This window comes from Rhincodon typus, chromosome 32, assembly GCF_021869965.1.
Source record: "Rhincodon typus isolate 14 chromosome 32, sRhiTyp1.1, whole genome shotgun sequence".
NCBI lineage: Eukaryota > Metazoa > Chordata > Chondrichthyes > Orectolobiformes > Rhincodontidae > Rhincodon > Rhincodon typus.
The window spans coordinates 37,414,945-37,434,909 of NC_063363.1; the positions used below are offsets into that span (position 1 = coordinate 37,414,945).

At 42.4% G+C, this 19,965-nt stretch overlaps 1 protein-coding gene across 1 annotated transcript in view; it reads right to left on the bottom strand.

The window, feature by feature from the left end:
• Positions 1–14,984, bottom strand: part of LOC125486708 (zinc finger protein 385B-like) — a 47,522-nt gene extending 32,538 nt beyond the window's left edge. Inside the window, exons 1-2 of the mRNA XM_048615385.1 lie at positions 14,850–14,984; positions 6,216–6,368 (exon numbers count right to left, since the gene is read on the bottom strand). Of these exons, the coding sequence (XP_048471342.1) occupies positions 6,216–6,368; positions 14,850–14,984 (288 nt within the window). The remainder of the gene's footprint in view (positions 1–6,215; positions 6,369–14,849) is intronic.
• Between the last annotated feature and the right edge of the window lie 4,981 nt (positions 14,985–19,965).

Consider the following 19,965-nt stretch of genomic DNA (forward strand, 5'->3'; position numbering starts at 1 on the left):
ACCGCATCCCAAAACCAGCCCAGCTCGTCCCCGCCTCCCTAACCTGTCCTTCCTCCCACCTATCCCCTCCTCCCTCCTCAAGCTGCACCCCCATTTCCTACCTACTAACCTCATCCCGCCCCCTTGACCTGTCCGTCCTCCCTGGACTGACCTATCTCCTCCCTACCTCCCCACCTACACTCACCTTTACTTGCTCCATCCCTGCCTCTTTGACCTGTCTGTTTCCTCTCCACCTATCTTCTCCTCTATCCATCTTCTATCCGCCTCCCCGCTCTCCCTATTTATTTCAGAACCCCCTTCCCCTCCCCAATTTCTGATGAAGGGTCTAGGCCCAAAAAGTCAGCCTTCCTGCTCCTATGCTGCTGCTTGGCCTGCTGTGTTCATCCAGCTCTACGCCTTGTTATCTTAGATTTTCCAGCATTTGCAGTTCCTACTATCTCTCTCCAGACAGCGCTTGGTTCCTCTGTCAATCTCCTATTCAGACTATCTACTGGTTATATGCTTCTACCACCAGTTATGTCACTGATTTAGATTAACCCTCAATTCCACAACACCCCTCAAGTGTGCAAAAAACATTAAACTGTTTGCACCCCCCCAATCCTTCCCCCAAAGTTGTATTTTCACAATGTGCAAGTCTCTACTGATGTTACCACTCTTCCTGATATTGTTCTTAGTGCTGTTGGACTACGATGGTAGTCTACTTTCAGTCCTTGTGTTGGCACTGTTTGAGGAATTTGATGTTGATCATCCTTTGAATCTCAATAGTTTTCATACAAATCACTTCTCGTGTTTCTCAATGTATCAGAGCTTTCCTGTCTTTTCTCTGAAACTGTTTTTTAGACAAGTTACTGTTGCAGTTGTTCAATTTGTAACTGTTCCTTCCAGTTGTCCTCTCTGCCCTGGTAATAAGGTGGATTTGGTTTTTGCATGATGTATGTGGATAATACTGTATTAAAACTGTTGTTTGGAACATATTCAGGTTAGCCATCTTGGCAATATGCTGCACTTTGAATGCAGTCTGCATTAACTGTGCTGCTCAGATTTAAGCAAGTTTTCACTGAATCCGGTAAAGTATTTGAAATGACAAAGAATATGTTTCTACCACAGAAAGGAGTGTGATATCTTTCTTTTTAACTTCATCAACTACAGCTGTTGACAATTTAAGTCTTCCTGAGAGTATACTCTGTTGTTAAATCACAGCACATTAACTTTAACTGAAAATATCTTGGCAGCAACCTGACAATTTATTTAGAATTTAGGACGATGATTGCCAACAGGTCAATTGCAAGTGGCTGATAGTTCACCATCTACCATCATCGTTAGATTTGAGTCTTGTGATTATGTATAGCCCCAGTCTAGGACTGGGACTATGTATAGATTAAAAACAAGAGAATAATTAGAGAGAAGGTAGGATCACTCAAGGATAAAGTAGGACACTTAAGCTTGGAGACAGAGGATGTGGGCAAGATCCTAAATGAGTACTTTGCATTGGATTCATTCAGGAAAAGGATATGGAGTATAGTGAGATTAGTGTGGAGCATGCTAATATGCTAGGGTGTTTTGAGATCAAAAAAGAAGTGGTGTTATATCTCTTGAAGACCCTTAAGGTGGACAAGTCCCCAGGGCCCGATGATATCTACCCCAGGTTATTGAGAAATGCTAGAGAGGAGATTGGAGGCCTTGGCCAAGATCTTTGTATCTTTGATAGCCACTAGAGAGATCCCGGAGGACTGGTTAGAAGCTAATGTTTTTCCTGTGTCCAACACAGGAAACAGGAAATAATACATCGGTGAGTCTCACATCGGTGGTTGGGAAGCTACTGGAGAGAATCATTAGGGATAGAATTTACGTGCATTTGGAAAACTATGGTCAAATTCGGACAGTCAGCAAGGTTTTGTGCAGGGCAGGTTATGTCTTACTAACCTGATTGAATTTTTTGAGGAGTTGACGAAAGTGATCAATGAGGGTAGAGCAGTGGATGTTGCTTACATGGATATTAGTAAGGCTTTCAACAAGGTCCCTCATGGTAGGCTCATCCAGCAGATTAAGATGCATGAGATCTTGGCTACTTGGATTCAGAATTGCTTGGCCATAGTAGGCAGAGGGTAGTTGTGAAAGGTGTTTTCTTCTGGTGAGAGGTCCACAGCTAGTAGTGTTCTGCAGGGATCTGTACTGGGACCTCTGCTGTTTGTGATATATATAAATGACTTGGATGAAAATGTAGATGGATGGGTTAGTACGTTTGCAGACAATACAAAGATCAGCAGAGTTGTGGATAGTGTAGAAGGTTGTCAAAGGATACAGCGGGATATAGATCAGTTGCAGATATGGGTGGAAAAATGGCAGATGTAGTTTAATCTGGGTACATATGAGGTGCTGCACTTTGGGAGATCAAATGTTAAGTATTCAGTTAATGGTAGGACCCTGAACAGCATTGATGTACAGAGGGATCTTAGGGTTCAAGTCCATATCTCCGTGAAAGTGGCCACACAACTAGATAGGGTGGTAAAGAAGGCATATGGTATGCTTGCCTTCTTTGTTTGGGGAATTGAGTACAAGAGTCGAGATGTCGTGTAGCAGCTTTATAAGACTTTGGTTCGGCCACACTTAGAGTGTTGCATTCAATTCTGGTCGCCACATTACAGGAACCTTGTGGAGACTTTAGAGAGGGTGCAGAAGAGGTTTACCAGGATGCTGCCTGAATTAGACGTCATGAGCTAGAAGGATGGGCTAGAAAAACTCAGGCTGTTTTCTCTGGAGCAGCAGAGGCTGAGGGGAGACTTGATAGAAATCCATAATATTATGAGATGCATAGATAGGGTTGACGGTCAGAATCTTTTTCCCAGAGCTTAAAAATCTAATACATGCAATTAAGGTGAGAGGGGTAAAGTTAAGAGGAGATGTGAGGGGCAGGTTTTTTTGCACAGAGTGTGGTAGGGGTCTGGAACGCACTTCCAAGGGTGGTGGTGAGGCAGATACAAAAGGGACATTTAAGGGACATTTAGATAAGCACATGAATTTGCAAAAAAATGGCGGGATATGGATGAAGGGCAGGCAGAAGGGATTAGTTTAATTTGTTGCCAAGTTCGGCACAATATCATGAACCAAAGGGCCCATTCCTGTTCTGTACTGTTCTATGTTCAATGACTGGAGAATAGTCACTGTTGCTTCTTTGTTTAAGATGGGCCACATGGTTAATCTGGGAAATTACAGGGGATTCTGGGTTGGGGTGGCACGGTGGCTCAGTGGTTAGCAGTGCTGCCTCACAGCTTCAGGGACCCAGGTTCAATTCCAGCCACAAGTGACTGTCTGTGTGGAGTTTATGCATTCTCCCTGTCTGTGTTGGTTTCCTCCAGGTTCTCTGGTTTCCTCCGACAGCCCAAAGGTGTGCAGGTTAGGTGGATTGGCCATGCTAAATTGCCCATAGTGCCCAGGGATGTTAAGGACAGGTGGATTAGCAGGGTTACAGGGATAGGATAGGGAGGTGAGTATGGTAGGGATGCTACTCGGAGAGTCGGTGTGGATTTGTTGAGCTGAATGGCCTGTATCCACATTGTAGGGATTCTATGATCTATGACCTACAGGCTAGTGAGCCTTCTGTCAGTGGGAGAGAAATTATTGAAAAGATTCTTAGAGATATGTTTTACTCACATTTGGAAAAGTAGTGACTTATTATCAAAAGACAGCATGGATTTGTGTGGGGAAGTCGCGTCTCACAAACTTGATTGAGTTTTTTGTGGAAGTGACAAAGATTATTGATGAGGGCAGGATGATGGATGTTGTCTACATGGACTTTAGCAAGGCCTTTACCAAAGTCTCTCATGGCACACTGATACAAAATGTGAATCACATGGGATGCATCTTGAGCTGGTAAGATGGCTTGGTCATATAAGACAGAGTGTAGCATTGGAAGAGTGTTTTTCCTACTGGAGTTCTGTGGCCAGTGGTGTTCTACAGGGATCAGTGCTGGAACCCCTGTTTTTGTAATATATATAAATGATTTGGAGGAGAATGTAGGTGACCTGATTAGTAAGATTGCAGTTGACACAAAGATTGGGGGAGCTATGGATAGTGAGGAGGATTCCAGGTGATACAGCAGGATAGAGATAGGCTGGAGATTTGGGCAGAGAAATGACAGACAGAATTTAACCCAGACAAATGTGAAATGATGTACTTTGGGTGGTCTAATGCAAGAGAGAAGGATAGAGTAGAAGCATTAACATACCGAGGGATCTAGGCATATTGCTCTACAGTTCCTTGAAAGTGACGTTACAAGTGGATAAGGTAGTTAAGAAAGTGTATAAGATGCTTGCACCAGTTTGGGCATAGAGTATAAAAAGTTGCAAGTCATGTTGCAGCTGTATAGAACTTTAGTTCAGCCACATTTGGAATATTACATACAGTTCTGGTCACCACACTGTCAGAAAGATGTGAAGGCTTTGGAGACGGTGCAGAAATAGTTTAGTTTTCAAGATGTTTCCTGAATTGGAGGGTATTAGCTATGAGGAGAGATTGGTCAAACTTGATTTGTTTACACTTGAATATTGGAAACTGAGGAGTGACCTGATAGAAGGCTACAAAATTATGAAAGGCATGGATAGAATGGATAGGGTTGAAATGTCAATTACTAGGAGACATAGGTTTAAGATAAAAGGGGAAATATTTGAAGGAGATGTGAGAAGCAGGTTTTTAACACAGAGACTGATAGGTACCTAGAATGCACTTCCAGAGGATATGGTAGAAGCAGATATAATAATGTTTAGGACGCATCGTGACAGATACATGAAGAGACAGGGGATTGAGGAATTATAGACTGTGTAGAAGTAAAAGGCTTTTAGTTTGAAAGGTGTCATGTGTCAGCACAGGCTTGATAGGCCAAAGGACATTATCCTTTGCTATACTGTTCTTTATTCTGAACAAGGCAACTTTTACAAAATGTAATTGTGAAGGTGCATTATTTTGATGGCTGAGTGCATTCCAAGATTTCAAAAGCAAGCCTGAAATGATGCCTGCCATATCAAATGTGCACTTAGGAGAAAACCCCAAGACATGAAGGAACCTGCATTGAGCCAGTGTGAAGGAGTAGTTAGAGAGGGATTTAAGTGATTGTGAATGGTATCTATTCAATATAGACACAAGTAATACTGTCCAATTCTCAATGTTTATTTGAATGGGGTTTGAAGATTTCACCATTTAAGAGAAATTTTCAACATTCTTGCCTCTGGAATCCACAACCAAAGATGTGGGTGGTAAAAATGTGGAATGTGATACTTGAGAGTGTTATGGAGACAGGTACTCTCGCAACATTTAAGAAGCAGCTGGACCAGCACTTATAATGCCACAGTATAACAGGTAATGGACCAAGTGCAGGTAAATAGAATTAGTATAATTTGGTGACCTGTTTGTCAGCATAAACATGGTGGGCCGAAGGACCTATTTCTATGCTCAAGGACTATGACTGTGGATTTAATGCACTGTTCAACCTTGATTGTGTCAGAAATGGAGATTGTCAGACTTCAAAATAAAATTCAGATGAAATCTAGACAATCTGCCACAAATTTCTGAAGGGCTGGGGCTCGGTAGCGTGCATTGGGAAATTTTCTGGCTCGGATCACTTACCACAGGGCTAAATGCCCCATCAAACTTGATTTTTGCTCTGGGGTGGCTAAAGGGCATGGGTTGGCATGGAAGGGGATTGGGTGGCGTTGATGAGACTTACTGATCTCTCCTTTCAAATCGAATTAAATCCAGTTGATGGTTCAGGATTCCTCTGAGGGGCTATGAACCACAAGTCACGGGGAAGCCAACCTGACACGAGGGAAGATTGTACAGAGAGCAGGACACTGGGAGATCCTATCCCCACAATGCAAACAGCCAGTTTGGGTGAAAAGGGTACAGGCATGCTACCAGAACCCATGTCCTGTGCCACAGAAAATTGAGGGCGCCAGGGATGGGAGTGGGAATACTGGAATCAAGTCCCATACATCGCTTTGAAGGGTCCATGGAGTCTGGACAACTTCAGGAAAATCCAGGCTGTAATTTTTCAGTCCCATGGAAACTGAATATTTAACAGCTAATTCTGCATATTTCCCCATTTACATCCTTCATCATTTCTTTATTGCCCTACCTCCCTTCACATTCTAAAATCCAGATAATTATACACATTGGTTTGTTTTGTTAAAAATACGGACTTTATTGCTTTAAGCCATACTCACTGCATTGTTGTGATAGAATCTGATGGGAGAAGAAACATCAAATGGGGAAGAGACAACTGACTTCACATCCATCACGTGTGGTGTCATTGCAACATGGCTCTGGTCAATTAATGGGAGTGTGTTCAATTGGTTAATGCCACCTGAAGAAGAAAAGAAAAGTTATAGAAAGACTGGAACTATCACAGAATGAAATTAATGATGGTCTTCCTGTAGTTTGGTTCACTGTTAAGTTTGGTCAATAATGTTCCTGAGAAGTGTCTCAGGGAATTTTACTGTGATAAATGAGCTATGTAAATGCAAATTGTTGCTCTTGTGTTTGCTTTTATTGGAAGTGATGGATACTTCAAAGTCATTCATTAGCTATGGAGCAGTTTGAGACATGGGAATCAACCCTTCAAGCTAATTGCCTTATTCAATTACATCAACTGTGCTCATTTTCTCTTGAGTAGTGTGCAGTAAGGTTAAGAAGCACTGATTGTGGCAAACATATGTGGTAACCCGACTATTGATATTTCTTTGGTTCTGGATATCTTGCTCTGTCTCTGGGCCTATTCTACTGTTTATGCATAGCTTCTGGCTGTATTAGACTGTCACTAGATGTATTACATTAATATATCCAAATGTATCACATTGTATCTGAAATAAACCTGCAGAGGCTGGTATTCTATCACCAAGTTACCCTTTATGACACATAGAGAATACTTAATACTGACCCAGCTCCCTTAAAGCCAGCTCTCAGAGTCAACAGGAAGTCTGACACTCCTGTTTTTTTTCACTTTTTCCCCCACACCACCACAACATCCAAAGCAGGCTCAGCGGTAGTGCTTATGCTTTCCCCATATCACCCATGGCTGTCAGTGAACATGTAGCGACCCAGTAAAAAGACACCATTGTGCTAAAACGTTATTCTATATTTCCCACCACCACAAATGCACCCATATGGCTAATGAAACAGTAGACAATCCTGTTCTTATCTGTCAGCCAGGGCTCTTTGATTAAACCAGATTAACAGCCCCAATCAGGGAACTCACATTCTATGAGGTCCACTTGGCTGACCTCGTTACATCCCTCCCACTCTGAGTCCGAGGACATAGGTCAGCTCCTGTTTTACTGGGGCTCCCCCTAAGGCATTTAAGCACTGAGTCATGTTCCTCCAACTCTGCCTCTGATACAGGCAGTGTGTAACACACTGTAGCTCACCTCTTGCACCTGGACCATCTTGGAAGAAATTCATTCTCTTCTTCAGGTGGCAACTGCATCAAGGTGGCGCCATTTACTGTGTCAATCTCACATTATGAGTTATCTTCAATGCTTGACAGAGAGGGAGAACCCACAGATTCTGGAACAGTCTGAAAGGCTATCAAGAAGCTGGACATGTTTTGGTCCCACACCCCGTTTGCCAGTTTGCAATTTACATATAGTCCACGTGCTTGTTCAGGACCATCACACCTACCTGAACTTTATATGTCACTGGACCTGACCTTGTGTTGACCATGGAGGGCCATTCCCACGGTTCCTACCTCAATTTTCATCCCCAGAAGTAAACTGTCCATCTTGTTTAGAGGAGTCTTGTGTCTGGCTTTGACATTCCTGATGCTGTTTCACCCTCTTCCCGAGGTCCGGGAAGGTTAGATTTAACTTGACACGGAGCCTTCTCCCCATTAACAACTCTGCTGGAGCTACCCCTGTAGTTGCATGAGTGGTGGTTCTATAATCAAATAGGAACTAGGACAGTTTGGTACCTAGTGAAGCTGTAGGCTGTTTCTTTAAGCCTGCCTTCAAAGTGTGGAATGCTCTTTCTGCCAGACCATTGGATGATGGATAGTTCAGAGCTGTCCTTATATGTTGAATACCATTTAACTTGAGGAAATACTCGGATTCCCTGCTGGTAAATGATGGCCCATTATCTCTGACCAGCACTTCCAGGAGTCCGTGTATTGAAAAAGATGCAATTAGTTTTTCTACTGTCATCCCCGTGTTTGATGGATAAATCCTATGCATATCCAGCCACTTTAAGTGGGCATCCACAATGACTAAGAGCATTGAGTCCATGAAAGGCCCTGCACAGTTGATGTGTAACCAAGTCCAGGGTTTAACCGGCCATTCCCATGAATGTGGGGAGCTGCTGCTGGTAATTTTTGTTCTTGTTGACACTAGGGGCATTGCCCCAACAATGTAACTATATCTGTATCCGATCCTGCCCACTAGACATACCGTCTCACCAACATCTTCATATTGGAAACCCCTGGATGACCCCGACACAGGTTAGCCAGTACCTGATGGTAACATTTGCTCAGGACAATCACTGTTGTTCCCCATAATAATCTGCCATCCTCTACTGTGATCTGGACTCTCCAGGTCCAAAAAGATTTCAGTTATGCTTCTGAGTGGCCTTTGTTTTCCCCCATCAACTGTTTCAGTTTTGCCAGGACCCGATTTTTCAGCATACAAAGTCTGATATTGTCAGCTGTGACTGGAGCTGTGTCCAGAAAATTTAATACCATTATGGACTCTTCCAGTAACACCAATGGTATATCGGTCAGCAGGAGGTGGCTCAAAGCATCCAGACGGTTTTATTCTGTTATTATTAAAAATTTACATCCATAAAGGTATTGATGGAACATCTTGACTCCAAATATGACTGCCAAACCTTCCTTCTCTATCTGGGCATATTTACACTCTGCATTAGCCAATGCTGTACGGGGAGAAATTGAAAGTCGATACCAAATCTGCCTTGACATCATAGTGCGCCAACACCTTAGAAGATGACGGTTGTTTCTTCACATCCCTGAAAGCTGTGGCTTGGCTACACGACCATCTCTAAGTTTGACCGTTTATTAGCAATTGATGCAAAGGTGTCAGGATGGAGGCCAGGTCATGTTTGAATTTTCCATAATAAATCACCAGCTCAAGGAAAAGCCTAAGCTCCAGAACAGACAAGGGGGCCAGGACACATTTGATCACCCTCACTTTATCCTATAGCCCCAAGCAGGTCTTTTGGGATGCCTGAAACACATAATTTTTTCCCTTCTAAGGCTTATTCCCACCTGGGAGAAATGTTTAAGGTTTATGTCCAAGTTCTCTAAATGCTCCTAATTAGTCTTCCCTGCTATTAGCATTTCATCTAGATAAATGAAGACTTGGAGTAGACCTTGTAAAATGTTCTACATTACTGAAATATTGCTCAGGCTGACAATACCCCAAGTGGCAGTCTTGTATATTGGCACAAATCCTTATGGGTATTAACTGTAGCATACTTCTGGAAATCCTTATCTCACCACATTTGCAAGCATGTGTGGCTCATGTCCAGCTTCATGAAGGACAACCCACCTGTCAGCTTTGCATATAAATCCTCAATGTGAGGGATTGGAAGCAGTTTACCATTTGTTTAAAATCCCCAAAAAGGCAAACTGGCCCATCAGGCTTCACAATTGGTAACACTGGAGCTGCCCATTTTGCAAACTGGACTGGCTTGATGATTCCTTTCATTTCCCGGTCTTCTGATTTCTGCCTCTACTTTTGCACATAAGGTAAATGACACTGGGCACGCCTTGCAGAATTATGGAATTGCTTCCTGGTCAACTTGCAAGGTGGCCTTATCTCTGTTGATTGTCCCTAGGCCTTCCTGAAAATCTTCCGAGTATTTCATTAGGACTTCACTCAGACAGCCATTTTATAATCAAGAACTGTTGAGCCAATCTAGGTGAATCTTTCTTAAACAATTTCACCCCATCTAGCTTGGGCCCAAGCCTTTATCAATGATCAGTGGTAGCTGAACCAGCTGCTTCCCATAAGAGACCAGAAACGAAGTTGTACTCTTGATTTCTAAAGTTTCCCTGGTATAGGTTATTAGTCTAGAAGAAGTCTTGTGCAAATTTAAGGTTTAGAGTACAGAGTGAATTTTGTTGAAGACTGTTTCTGTGATCACTAAAATGGCTGAGCTGGTATCGATCTCCATTCAAACTGGGTGACTATTTAACCAGATGTTTATTTTGATTGGTTCTGATTTGAATGTTGCTAAACAATTTAACTGTTCCAAACCAGATGTAGGTGGGCTTTCCAGGGTGTGCACTCTGCTGGATATGACAGTCTATGTGTACCGGCGTGTAAGTTCTCTTAAGGTCTTCTCAATTTAGGTCGAGCAGGACTGGTTTGCTGTTTAAAGTCCACATACTGGCAGCAACTCAAATGGCCTGATAGCCCAGGTTATGAAGAAAATTTTAACCATTTGGCTTGACTTTGTTTTGGGGTTTTGCTGTGGGCTGAGCTAGAGTCCCTTTGTTCAGGATATGTCCTGAGTGAAGCTATACGATTGTCTTAACTCAAGTGGCGTTCCCCAAGTTCAGTCGGACTTCCATCGGAATACCCTGCAACTTGTGTGCTCCACTTGCCACATTTTCCAGTGATAAAGCCAGTTGAAGTCCAATCAGGCTTCAGCTAGTGGGTGTTTTTGCATGGTTACATCATTAATCCCACATACCAAACAGACTCTCAACAGGTGATTAAGGTTCAAACTAAGAGTCACATGCTTCTGCCAGTCATCTTAACTTGGCATCTCAGAGTCCTACAGTGTGGAAGCAGGCTGTTTGGCCCATCCCCCTACCCTATCCCTGAAGCTTTGCATTTTCCATGGCTAATCCACCCGGCCAGCACATCCTGGGAAACCATGGGCAATTTAGTATGGTCAATCCACCTCAACTGCACATCTTTGGACTATGGGAGGAAACTGGAACTCCCAGAGGAAACACAAGCAGACACAGGGAGAATATGCAAACTCTACACAGTCAGTTACCTGAGGTTGGAATTGAACTCAGGTTCCCAACGCAGTGAGGCAGCAGTGCTAACCACTGATCCACCATGCTGCCCAAAACTCCCAATGCAGATTCCCCAGTTCTCAAATTGCTGAGTAAAACCAATAGCATCTCGGAATTAAATGAGGCTTGGGGTCATAATATTCCTTAATTAAATCTATCAACCCTTGAAACGTTTTAGTATCTGGTGCCTCAGGGAAAGTTAGGGTCCTAATAACAGAAAAGTCTGTGGGTCCACAAGCTGTCAGGAGAATTTCTCATTGCTTTTCATCAGCTCCAATATCAATTGTCCAAAAAAAAACACATTCTTCCCACGTACTGGGCCCAGTTTTCGATGGCAGGGTGAACGGGTCAAGCTTCCCAAATAACAGCATGATGCCAGAAATGCTTACCCTAACTCAAAGACAGCTGTTGCCAGCAAATTTGTTCAGGAACATGCCTTTCACTCATTGCCACTGAAATAACCCAGCCAAAGCCCGTATCCCATCACCAAGTCACCCTTAATTTACACATAGAGAGACATTGATACTGATCCAGCTCCCTCAGAGCCAGTTCTCAGAGGGAACAGGATGTGTGACACTCCTGTTATTATCTGTTAGCCATGTCTCCTTGATTGGAACAGAATAATAGCCCCAATCAGAGAACTCATATTCTATGAGGTCCACCTAGCCTACCTCATTACAATCACTACCCTATGCAGATGTATTAAAGTGTCTCTGCCTTATTACACTGTCTCTGCACATATTACCCTGTCTCCAAAAGTATTACATTGAATCTGCCTACATCAAACTTTCTCTGCATGTATTACATTGTCTCTGCATGTATTACACAATCTCTGTGTATATTACACTATCCCTGGGGGTATTAAATTGGCTGTGAGATTATACAGCCTCGGCTTTTGTAACACTGTCTGCGGGTGTAAAGGATAAATTGTGTTTGAATAATTTGCTGGATACTTTGAATATGTAACAAGCAAAGTGGATAATAGGGATCCTATGGATGTAGGTTATCTGAACTTCCAAAAAGCATTTGATAAAGTACTGCACAAAAAGTACTCAAGAGAAGCTCATATGGGATTAGGAGTATTTTATTAGCTTGGATAGAGGTTTGGTTAATCACCAGAAAACAGAATTGGTATAAATGTGTCTTCTTGTTGATAAGATGTAATTAGTGGAATGCCACAGGGATCAGTCCTCAAGCCCCAACTGTTTATCATTCATATTAATGACTTGGATGTAGTGATAGAAAGTACAATAGCCAAATTTGTAGATGACACTAAAAGAGGTGTGAAAATAGATTGCAATGAAGAAATAAAGAATTTACAAATGAATGTGGATAGGTTAGGTAAATTGGGCAGAATTTGTCGAGGCCATCCATTCTTGCTGGAGGAATAGAAAGGTAACTTATTATCTGAATGGAGAAAAGCTGCAGAATGCTTCAGTACAAAGAGATCCAAGTATCCTTACGCAAGAATCAGAGAAAATCGGTAGGCAGACATAGTAGGAAGGTAAATGGAATTTTGACATTTATTGCTAAAGGAATAGAGTATTAAAGTAGAGCAGCATTGCTGCAAGTGTGCAAGACATTAGTGAGACTGCACCTCGAGTGTTGCATACAGTTTGGTCCCCTTACTCGCAGAAGGATGCAGTCGCATCAAAGCCAGTTCAGAGGAGGTTCACTAGATTGATTCCAGAGTGAGGAGTTTGTCTTGTGATGAGAGATTGAGCAGTTTATGCCTATAGTTTCTGGAATTCAGAAGAATGAGAGGAGATCAAATTGAGTATATGAGATATTAAAACATATAACACTGTAGCACAAGAACAGGTCCTTCACCCCACCATGTCTGTACTGACCGTGATGCTATTTGACTCTTCCGAACTAAAAGTAAACTGAAAGTTAAGCTCCCTCTATATTGTCTCCACCAAAAATTCCCAGAACAGGTACAGTCATGGTATTAGATACAGATTAAAACTCTTTTAGATTGAAGTTAAACTGATGTTAAATCTCGCTCTCTACTCTTTTAACTTGAATGTAAAATTGTACGGAGTTGGATACAAATTGAAGCTCCATCTTCTCTTTTAAACAAAAATTAATCTGTAAGTTAAGTCCCCTCAACCCTATCTGCATCAGACACTCATGGAGCAGGGATAGCATACGGTTAAATATAATTTAAAGATCCTTCGACTCTTTTATGAAAACAGGAAGTCAAAAATAATAATAATAATGAAACAACCCCTGCTGGGGCAATGATGCTATTCTAAACTAATCCCATCTGCCTGCACATGGTTCGTATCCCTCTATTCCCTACCTGTTCATGTGTCTGTCTTAATGCCTCTTAAACTTTGCTATTGTACCTACGTTTATCACCTCCCCAACAACGTATTCCAAAAACAATTACTCATTATGTGAAAAAACTTTCCTCGCACATTTCCTTTAAACTTTCCCCTTCCTTTCTTAAACTTAGCATTTGACATTTCCACCCTGTGAAAGAGACTCCAACTATCCACCCTATCCAAGCCCCTCATAACTTTATATACTTCTATCAGGTCACCCTTAGCCTCCGGCTCTCAAGCGAAAGCAATCCAAGTTTGGCCAATCCCTCCTTATATCTAATGCACTCCAATCTAGGACTCATCCTGGTAAAAATCATCTGCACCCTCTCCAAAGCTTCCACATTTAGACCCGAACTGTGCAGAGTAATCCAAACGTGGCCTGACCAAAGTATTACAGTTGTAACATGACTTGCCAACTCAGTGCCCTGACTAATAAAGACAAGAATGCCCTATGCTTTCTTCATCGTCTTATCCACTTGTGATGCCATTTTCAGACAGCTATGGATTTGCACCCAAGATATCTATGTATATACAAAGGGTCAGCCGTTTGCAGTATACTTCCTCTTGCACTTAACCTCCCAAAATGCATCAACTCACACTTGTACAGATTAAACTCCATCTGCTATTTCTCCACCCAACTGTTGATCTCGTCTATATCCTTGATAACCTTCGTCACTATTCACAACTCCACTAATTTTTCTATCATCTGCAACTTACTAATCAGACCACTGACATTTTAATCCAAATCATTTGTATATATTACAAATAACAGCAGTGCCAGCAATGATCATTGTAGAACACCTCTGGTCACAAACCTCCAGTAAGAAAACATCCCTCCACAACTACTCACTGGCTTCTGTCTCCAAGTCAATTTTGTAGCCAACTCACCATTGCCAACTCACCATTGATTCCATGCAATTTTATCTTCTGGACCAAACTACCATGAGGGACCATATAGACAACAACTACTGCCTTACCTCTATCGTCTTCGTCACTTCCTCAAAAAATTCAATCAAGTTTGTGAGAAAGATTTCCCCTGCATAAAGCCATGCTAACTATCCCTAAAAAACCAATTCTTCTCCAAATCCAAGTAAATCCTGTTCCTAAGAATCTTCTCCAATAATTTCCCTACTCCTAACATAAGGCTGTCCGGACTATAATTTCCTGGATTATCCCTGTCGCCTTCTTGAACAAAATAATAACATTGGCTATTCTCAACTCTTCTGGGACCTTGCCTGTGACTAAAGAGGATGCAAAGATCTCCATCAAGGCTTCAGCAATCTCTTCGCTTGCCTCCTTCAGTATCCTGTGATAGATCCCAGCAGTTCCAGAGACTTATCTACCTTAATGTTTTTCAAGACACCCAACACTGCTTCCTCCTTAAATTGAAATGCCTTAAAAAGTACCAACAAGCCCCTTTCTAAGCTTACTGTCATCCATGTATTTCTCCTTGTTGAATACCGATGGGAAGTACTCATTCAGTTTCTTACCCATTTCCTCTTGCTCCGCACATGAATTCCCTCTTTGTCCTTGAGTGGACCTTTCCTTTCCTTAGTTACCCTCTTGGTCCTAATATGCATGTAAAATGTCTTGGGAATCTCCTTAATCCCACTTGCCAAGGACATTTTTAGCCCTCTAATTTCCTTTTTAAGTTCTTTTATATTCCTTTATATTCCCCAAGGGCCAAAACCTTACATATGCTTACTTTTTCTGTTCAACTAAACTTACAATATCTCTTGTCATCCAAGGTTCCCAAATCTTGCCATTCTCACAGGAACATGTTGGTCCTGATCTCTGGTCAAGTGGCTTTTAAAAGACTCCAGATGTCAGATGTGGATTTAGCTTCAAACAGCTGCCCCTAATTCAAATTTTCCAGTTCCTGCCTACTATTGTTGTAATTAGCCTTCCCCCAACTTAGTACTTTCACCCATGGACCTTTTCCATAACTATTTTAAAACTTACGGAATTATGATTGCTGTTTCAAAAATGCTCCACCACTGAAACTTCAATCACTTGGCCAGGCTCATTCACTATGGGGAGACAATGGCCTGGTGGTATTATCACTGGACTGTTAATCCAGAGACCTCAGGTAATGTTCTGGGGACCTGGGTTTGAATTCTGCTACAGCAGATGATGGAATTGAATTCAATGAAAAATCTGGAATTAAAGAGTCTAATGATGACCATGAAACAGTTGTCAGGAAAAACCCAACTGGTTCACTAATGTTCTTGAGAGAAGGACATCCTCACTTGATTTGGCTTATATGTGACTCCAGACCCACAGTAATATGGTTGACTGTTAACGGGCATCTGGGCAATTAGGGATGGGCATTAAATGCTGCCTAGCCAACAACACCCACATCCTGTCATGAATTTTTGTTTTAATTAAGGTGTAATACAGTCTTTCTCTGGTTGGACTATCTAAATATTGTTTCAAGAATCTCTTCTGTATGCACCTAAAGAGGATTGACAAGTTACACATACAGCAAATGTTTCCCCTTATGGGGCAATTTAGAATGAGAGGGCATAGTTTTAGGATATGAATAATGAGCCAGATTTAATTAGTAACCTAATTTTGCGTGAACATTTATCAAATAGTGATCACAATGCAATCAAGTTCAAATTGTTACGAAGTCGGGTGGAATAATTGTGAAGTGGAAGGCAGGATGCTAAAATGTGTGGTTCCTTTATGAGATCTGTGCTTTGTCTGTACTTAGAAATTTGAAAAACAATTCTATGTCTGTGAGTAGCAGCTGAAGTGCCAGTAGGAGAGCCTCAAAAAGTAAAACAAGTGTATCAAACAAAGCCTTACAGGTGGCAGGCAAAACAGCAGTCTTGTTTTGATGAGAGGGATAACACAGCAGGCCAAGCAGGATCAGAGGAGCAGGAAGGCTGATGTTTTGGACCTAGACCCTTCTTCAAAAATGGGGGAGGGGAAGGGGGTTCTGAAATAAATAGGGAGAGCGGGGAGGCGGATAGAAGATGGATAGAGGAGAAGATAGGTAGAGAGGAAACAGACAGGTCAAAGAGGCGGGGATGGAGCCAGTAAAGGTGAGTGTAGGTGGGGAGGTAGGGAGGAGATAGGTCAGTCCAGGGAGGACGGACAGGTCAAGGGGGCAGGATGAGGTTAGTAGGTAGGAGATGGCGGTGGGGCTTGAGGTGGGAGGAGGGGATAGGTGGGAGGAAGGACAGATTAGGGAGGCGGGGACAAGCTGGGCTGGTTTTGGGATGCGGTAGGGGGAGGGGAGATTTTGAAGCTTGTGAAGTCCACATTGATACCATTGGGCTGCAGGGTTCCCAATCAGAATATGAGGTGCTGTTCCTGCAACCTTCGGGTGGCATCGTTGTGGCACTGCAGGAGGCCCAGGATGGACATGTCGTCTGAGGAATGGGAGGGGGAGTTGAAATGGTTCGCAACTGGGAGGTGCAGTTGTTTAGTGCGAACCGAGAGTAGGTGTTCTGCAAAGCGGTCCCCAAGCCTCCGCTTGGTTTCCCCGATGTAGAGGAGGCCACAACGGGAACAGCGGATACAATATACCACATTAGCAGATGTGCAGGTGAACATCTGCTTGATGTGGAAAGTCTTCTTGGGGCCTGGGATGGGGGTGAGGGGGGAGGTGTAGGGGCAGGTGTAGCACTTCCTGCGGTTGCAGGGAAAAGTGCCGGGTGTGGTGGGGCTGGAGGGATGTGTGGAGTGGACAAGGGAGTCCCAGAGAGAGTGGTCCCTCCGGAAAGCAGATAAGGGTGGGGAGGGAAAAATGTCTTTGGTAGTGGGGTCGGATTGCAGATGGCGGAAGTGTCGGATAATGATGCGTTGTATCCGAAGGTTGGTGGGGTGGTATGTGAGGATGAGGGGGATTCTGTTTTGGTTGTTATTGCAGGGCGGGGGTGTGAGGGATGAGTTGCAGGAAATGCGGGAGACACAGTCGAGGGTGTTCTCGACCACTGAGGGGGGGATGTTGCAGTCCTTGAAAAACTAGGACATCTGAGATGTATGGGAGTGGAATGCCTCATCCTGGGAGCAGATGCGGCGGAGGTGAAGAAATTGGGAATAGGGGATAGCATTTTTGCAGGAAGGTGGGTGGGAGGAGGTGTATTCTAGGTAGCTGTGGGAGTCAGTGAGCTTGAAATGGATATCGGTTTCCAGGTGGTTGCCAGAGATGGAAATAGAGAAGCCCAGGAAGGAGAGAGAGGTATCAGAGATGGTCCAGGTGAACTTAAGGTTGGGGTGGAAGGTGTTGGTGAAGTTGATGAACTGTTCGAGCTCCTCATGGGAGCACGAGATGGCGCCAATACGGTCATCAACGTAACTGAGGAAAAGGTGGGGTTTAGGGCCAGTGTAGGTATGGAAGAGGGATTGTTCCACGTAACCTACAAAGAGGCAGGCATAGTTTTGGCCCATGTGGGTACCCATGGCCACCCCTTTTGTCTGTAGGAAGTGGGCAGAATTGAAAGAGAAGTTGTTGTCTTGTTTTGTCTTGTTTTGAGTCTTGTTTTGATGTTGTGACAACGAGTTTGAATTTGGCCAATTAATTTAAATGAAGCACTGAGAAACAGAAAGCCAATTGAATTTAAATCTGATGGTGTTGACAACCTGAAACAAATCATATTATAAGAATTTGATTGTGTCATTTCGGGTATATAAGGTGAGGGCGTTTGGAAAATCAGGGAGAGCCAACTGCCATTTGAAAGAGAGAGACAACTGCCACCTGCTAGAGTTAGTACTATTCAGCTCTCCAAGAAAATCCATCTAATTAATCAAAGGCACCACGGTGTTTTAGCTCAGAGTCCTCATTGAAGAAATTATAGAGATAAAACATTCCTGATCGCAGAATTAATGGAAAAAAGATGCTTGGGAAGAGACTGGAGATTACATAATATTCCAGAAGACAGTCTGTGCGAACTTGGAGAGATTAAGTTATAATTTATTGCTTCTTATTAATTAGGTTTATATTAGTGGGACTTGTTTTTATTTAAAACAGCATTCCAGTAGAATTTAGACCAGCTAGGGCATAGTTAGTAGTCAAGGGTGGAATTATCGGTTTGTTAGTAATTTTGTTATTTTATTAATTGTTAGATTAAATAAATAAATTGTTTCTTGTTACTTGTAAAGTGGAGATCAGGGATTTTCTTTCTTTTAACCACTCTTTTAACAGGTTACAAGGGGAAGGACGAGCTTCTTTTGGTGTTTCAGGGGTAATTATTGGAGGGGCATCCCTACTCCTGTTATAACATATCGGGGCTTGTGTTTTAATCTAATTATCAGAGGGGTTTGGCCATTTCCTGTCGTAACAAAATGCAGTGTTTGAAAGTGAAAGGCACAAATCAGCTACGAGAGTTTTAAGTTTAGGTAAGCCCGACTTTAATGAGATGAGACAGAGATTGTCCACAGTAAATGGGGAATATCTAACAGGCAAAAAAATGAAGAGCAGTGGAGAATGTTTAAGAAAGCATCTAACACAATACAAAACCAGTTCATACCACTGAGTGGGAAAAGTTCCACTTCACAGAAAAAATAGCAAAGGGCAATTAAAGTGATAAGGGACAGCATTAAAATAAAGGAAAAGCTTATATAAATGTAAAAAAACCAGCACAGATCCTGCCGAGTTAGTCCACAAAGCGGCGTAAAAGAGTCTCTAAATTGCTTATGAAAAGAAACTTACAAAGGACATCCAATTCAATAAGAAGAAATGTTATACTTACCTAACAGGAATGTGGGACAGTCAGGAACAATATTAGCCCACTAAAGACTGAAAGTGGAGGTATTGCTAATGACTATGGGGAAATGACAGAAAGGTTGAATAATTATTGTTATTGTTAAAACAGTTTATTTATGTAGCTTCGACAATCCAAGCTATAAACTTAGTGACTTCAGAAGTGTCATAAATAATGTCACACCATGAACTTAGAAAGATAGAAAATCTTAAGAATTGAACTTTGGGATTCTTCAGCGGCAGAACTCCAGGGAACAACCCTGCACGTGAATCAAATCCTAGACATATCAACAGACAGATACATTGATTGAAATAGTGGCTAAATTCCACCATTAATCGGGTAATAGCTAAGTTGGGTTGTGAGGCTTTACTTGCTTATGTCTACCATGCTGCCTTCACCAATCCTCTTTGTTACCTCTTCAAACAAACTCAATCAAATTAGTGAGACATGATTTCCCAAGTCCAAAGCCATGTTGATTATCCCTAATCAGTCCTTGCCTTTCCAAATGCATGTAAATCCTGTACCTCAGAATTCCCTCCAACAACTTACCCACCACTGATGTTAGGCTTACAAGCCTACAGTGGTCTTACCACTTTTCTTAAATAATGGTATCACATTAGCCACCTTCCATTCTTTCAGCACCTCACCCATGGCTGTCGATGATACAAATATCACAGCAAAAGGCCCAGCAATCTCTTCCCTATTTTCCCACAAAATTCTGGGATATATCTGATGAGGTCCTAGGGATATATCTACCTTTATGTGTGTTAAGACCTTCAGCACCTCCTCTTCTGTAATATGGATACTTTTCAAGATATCACTGTTTATTTCCCCAAGTTCCCTAACTTCTATGTCCTTCTCCAAGGTGAAAACTGACACAAAATTCGTTTAG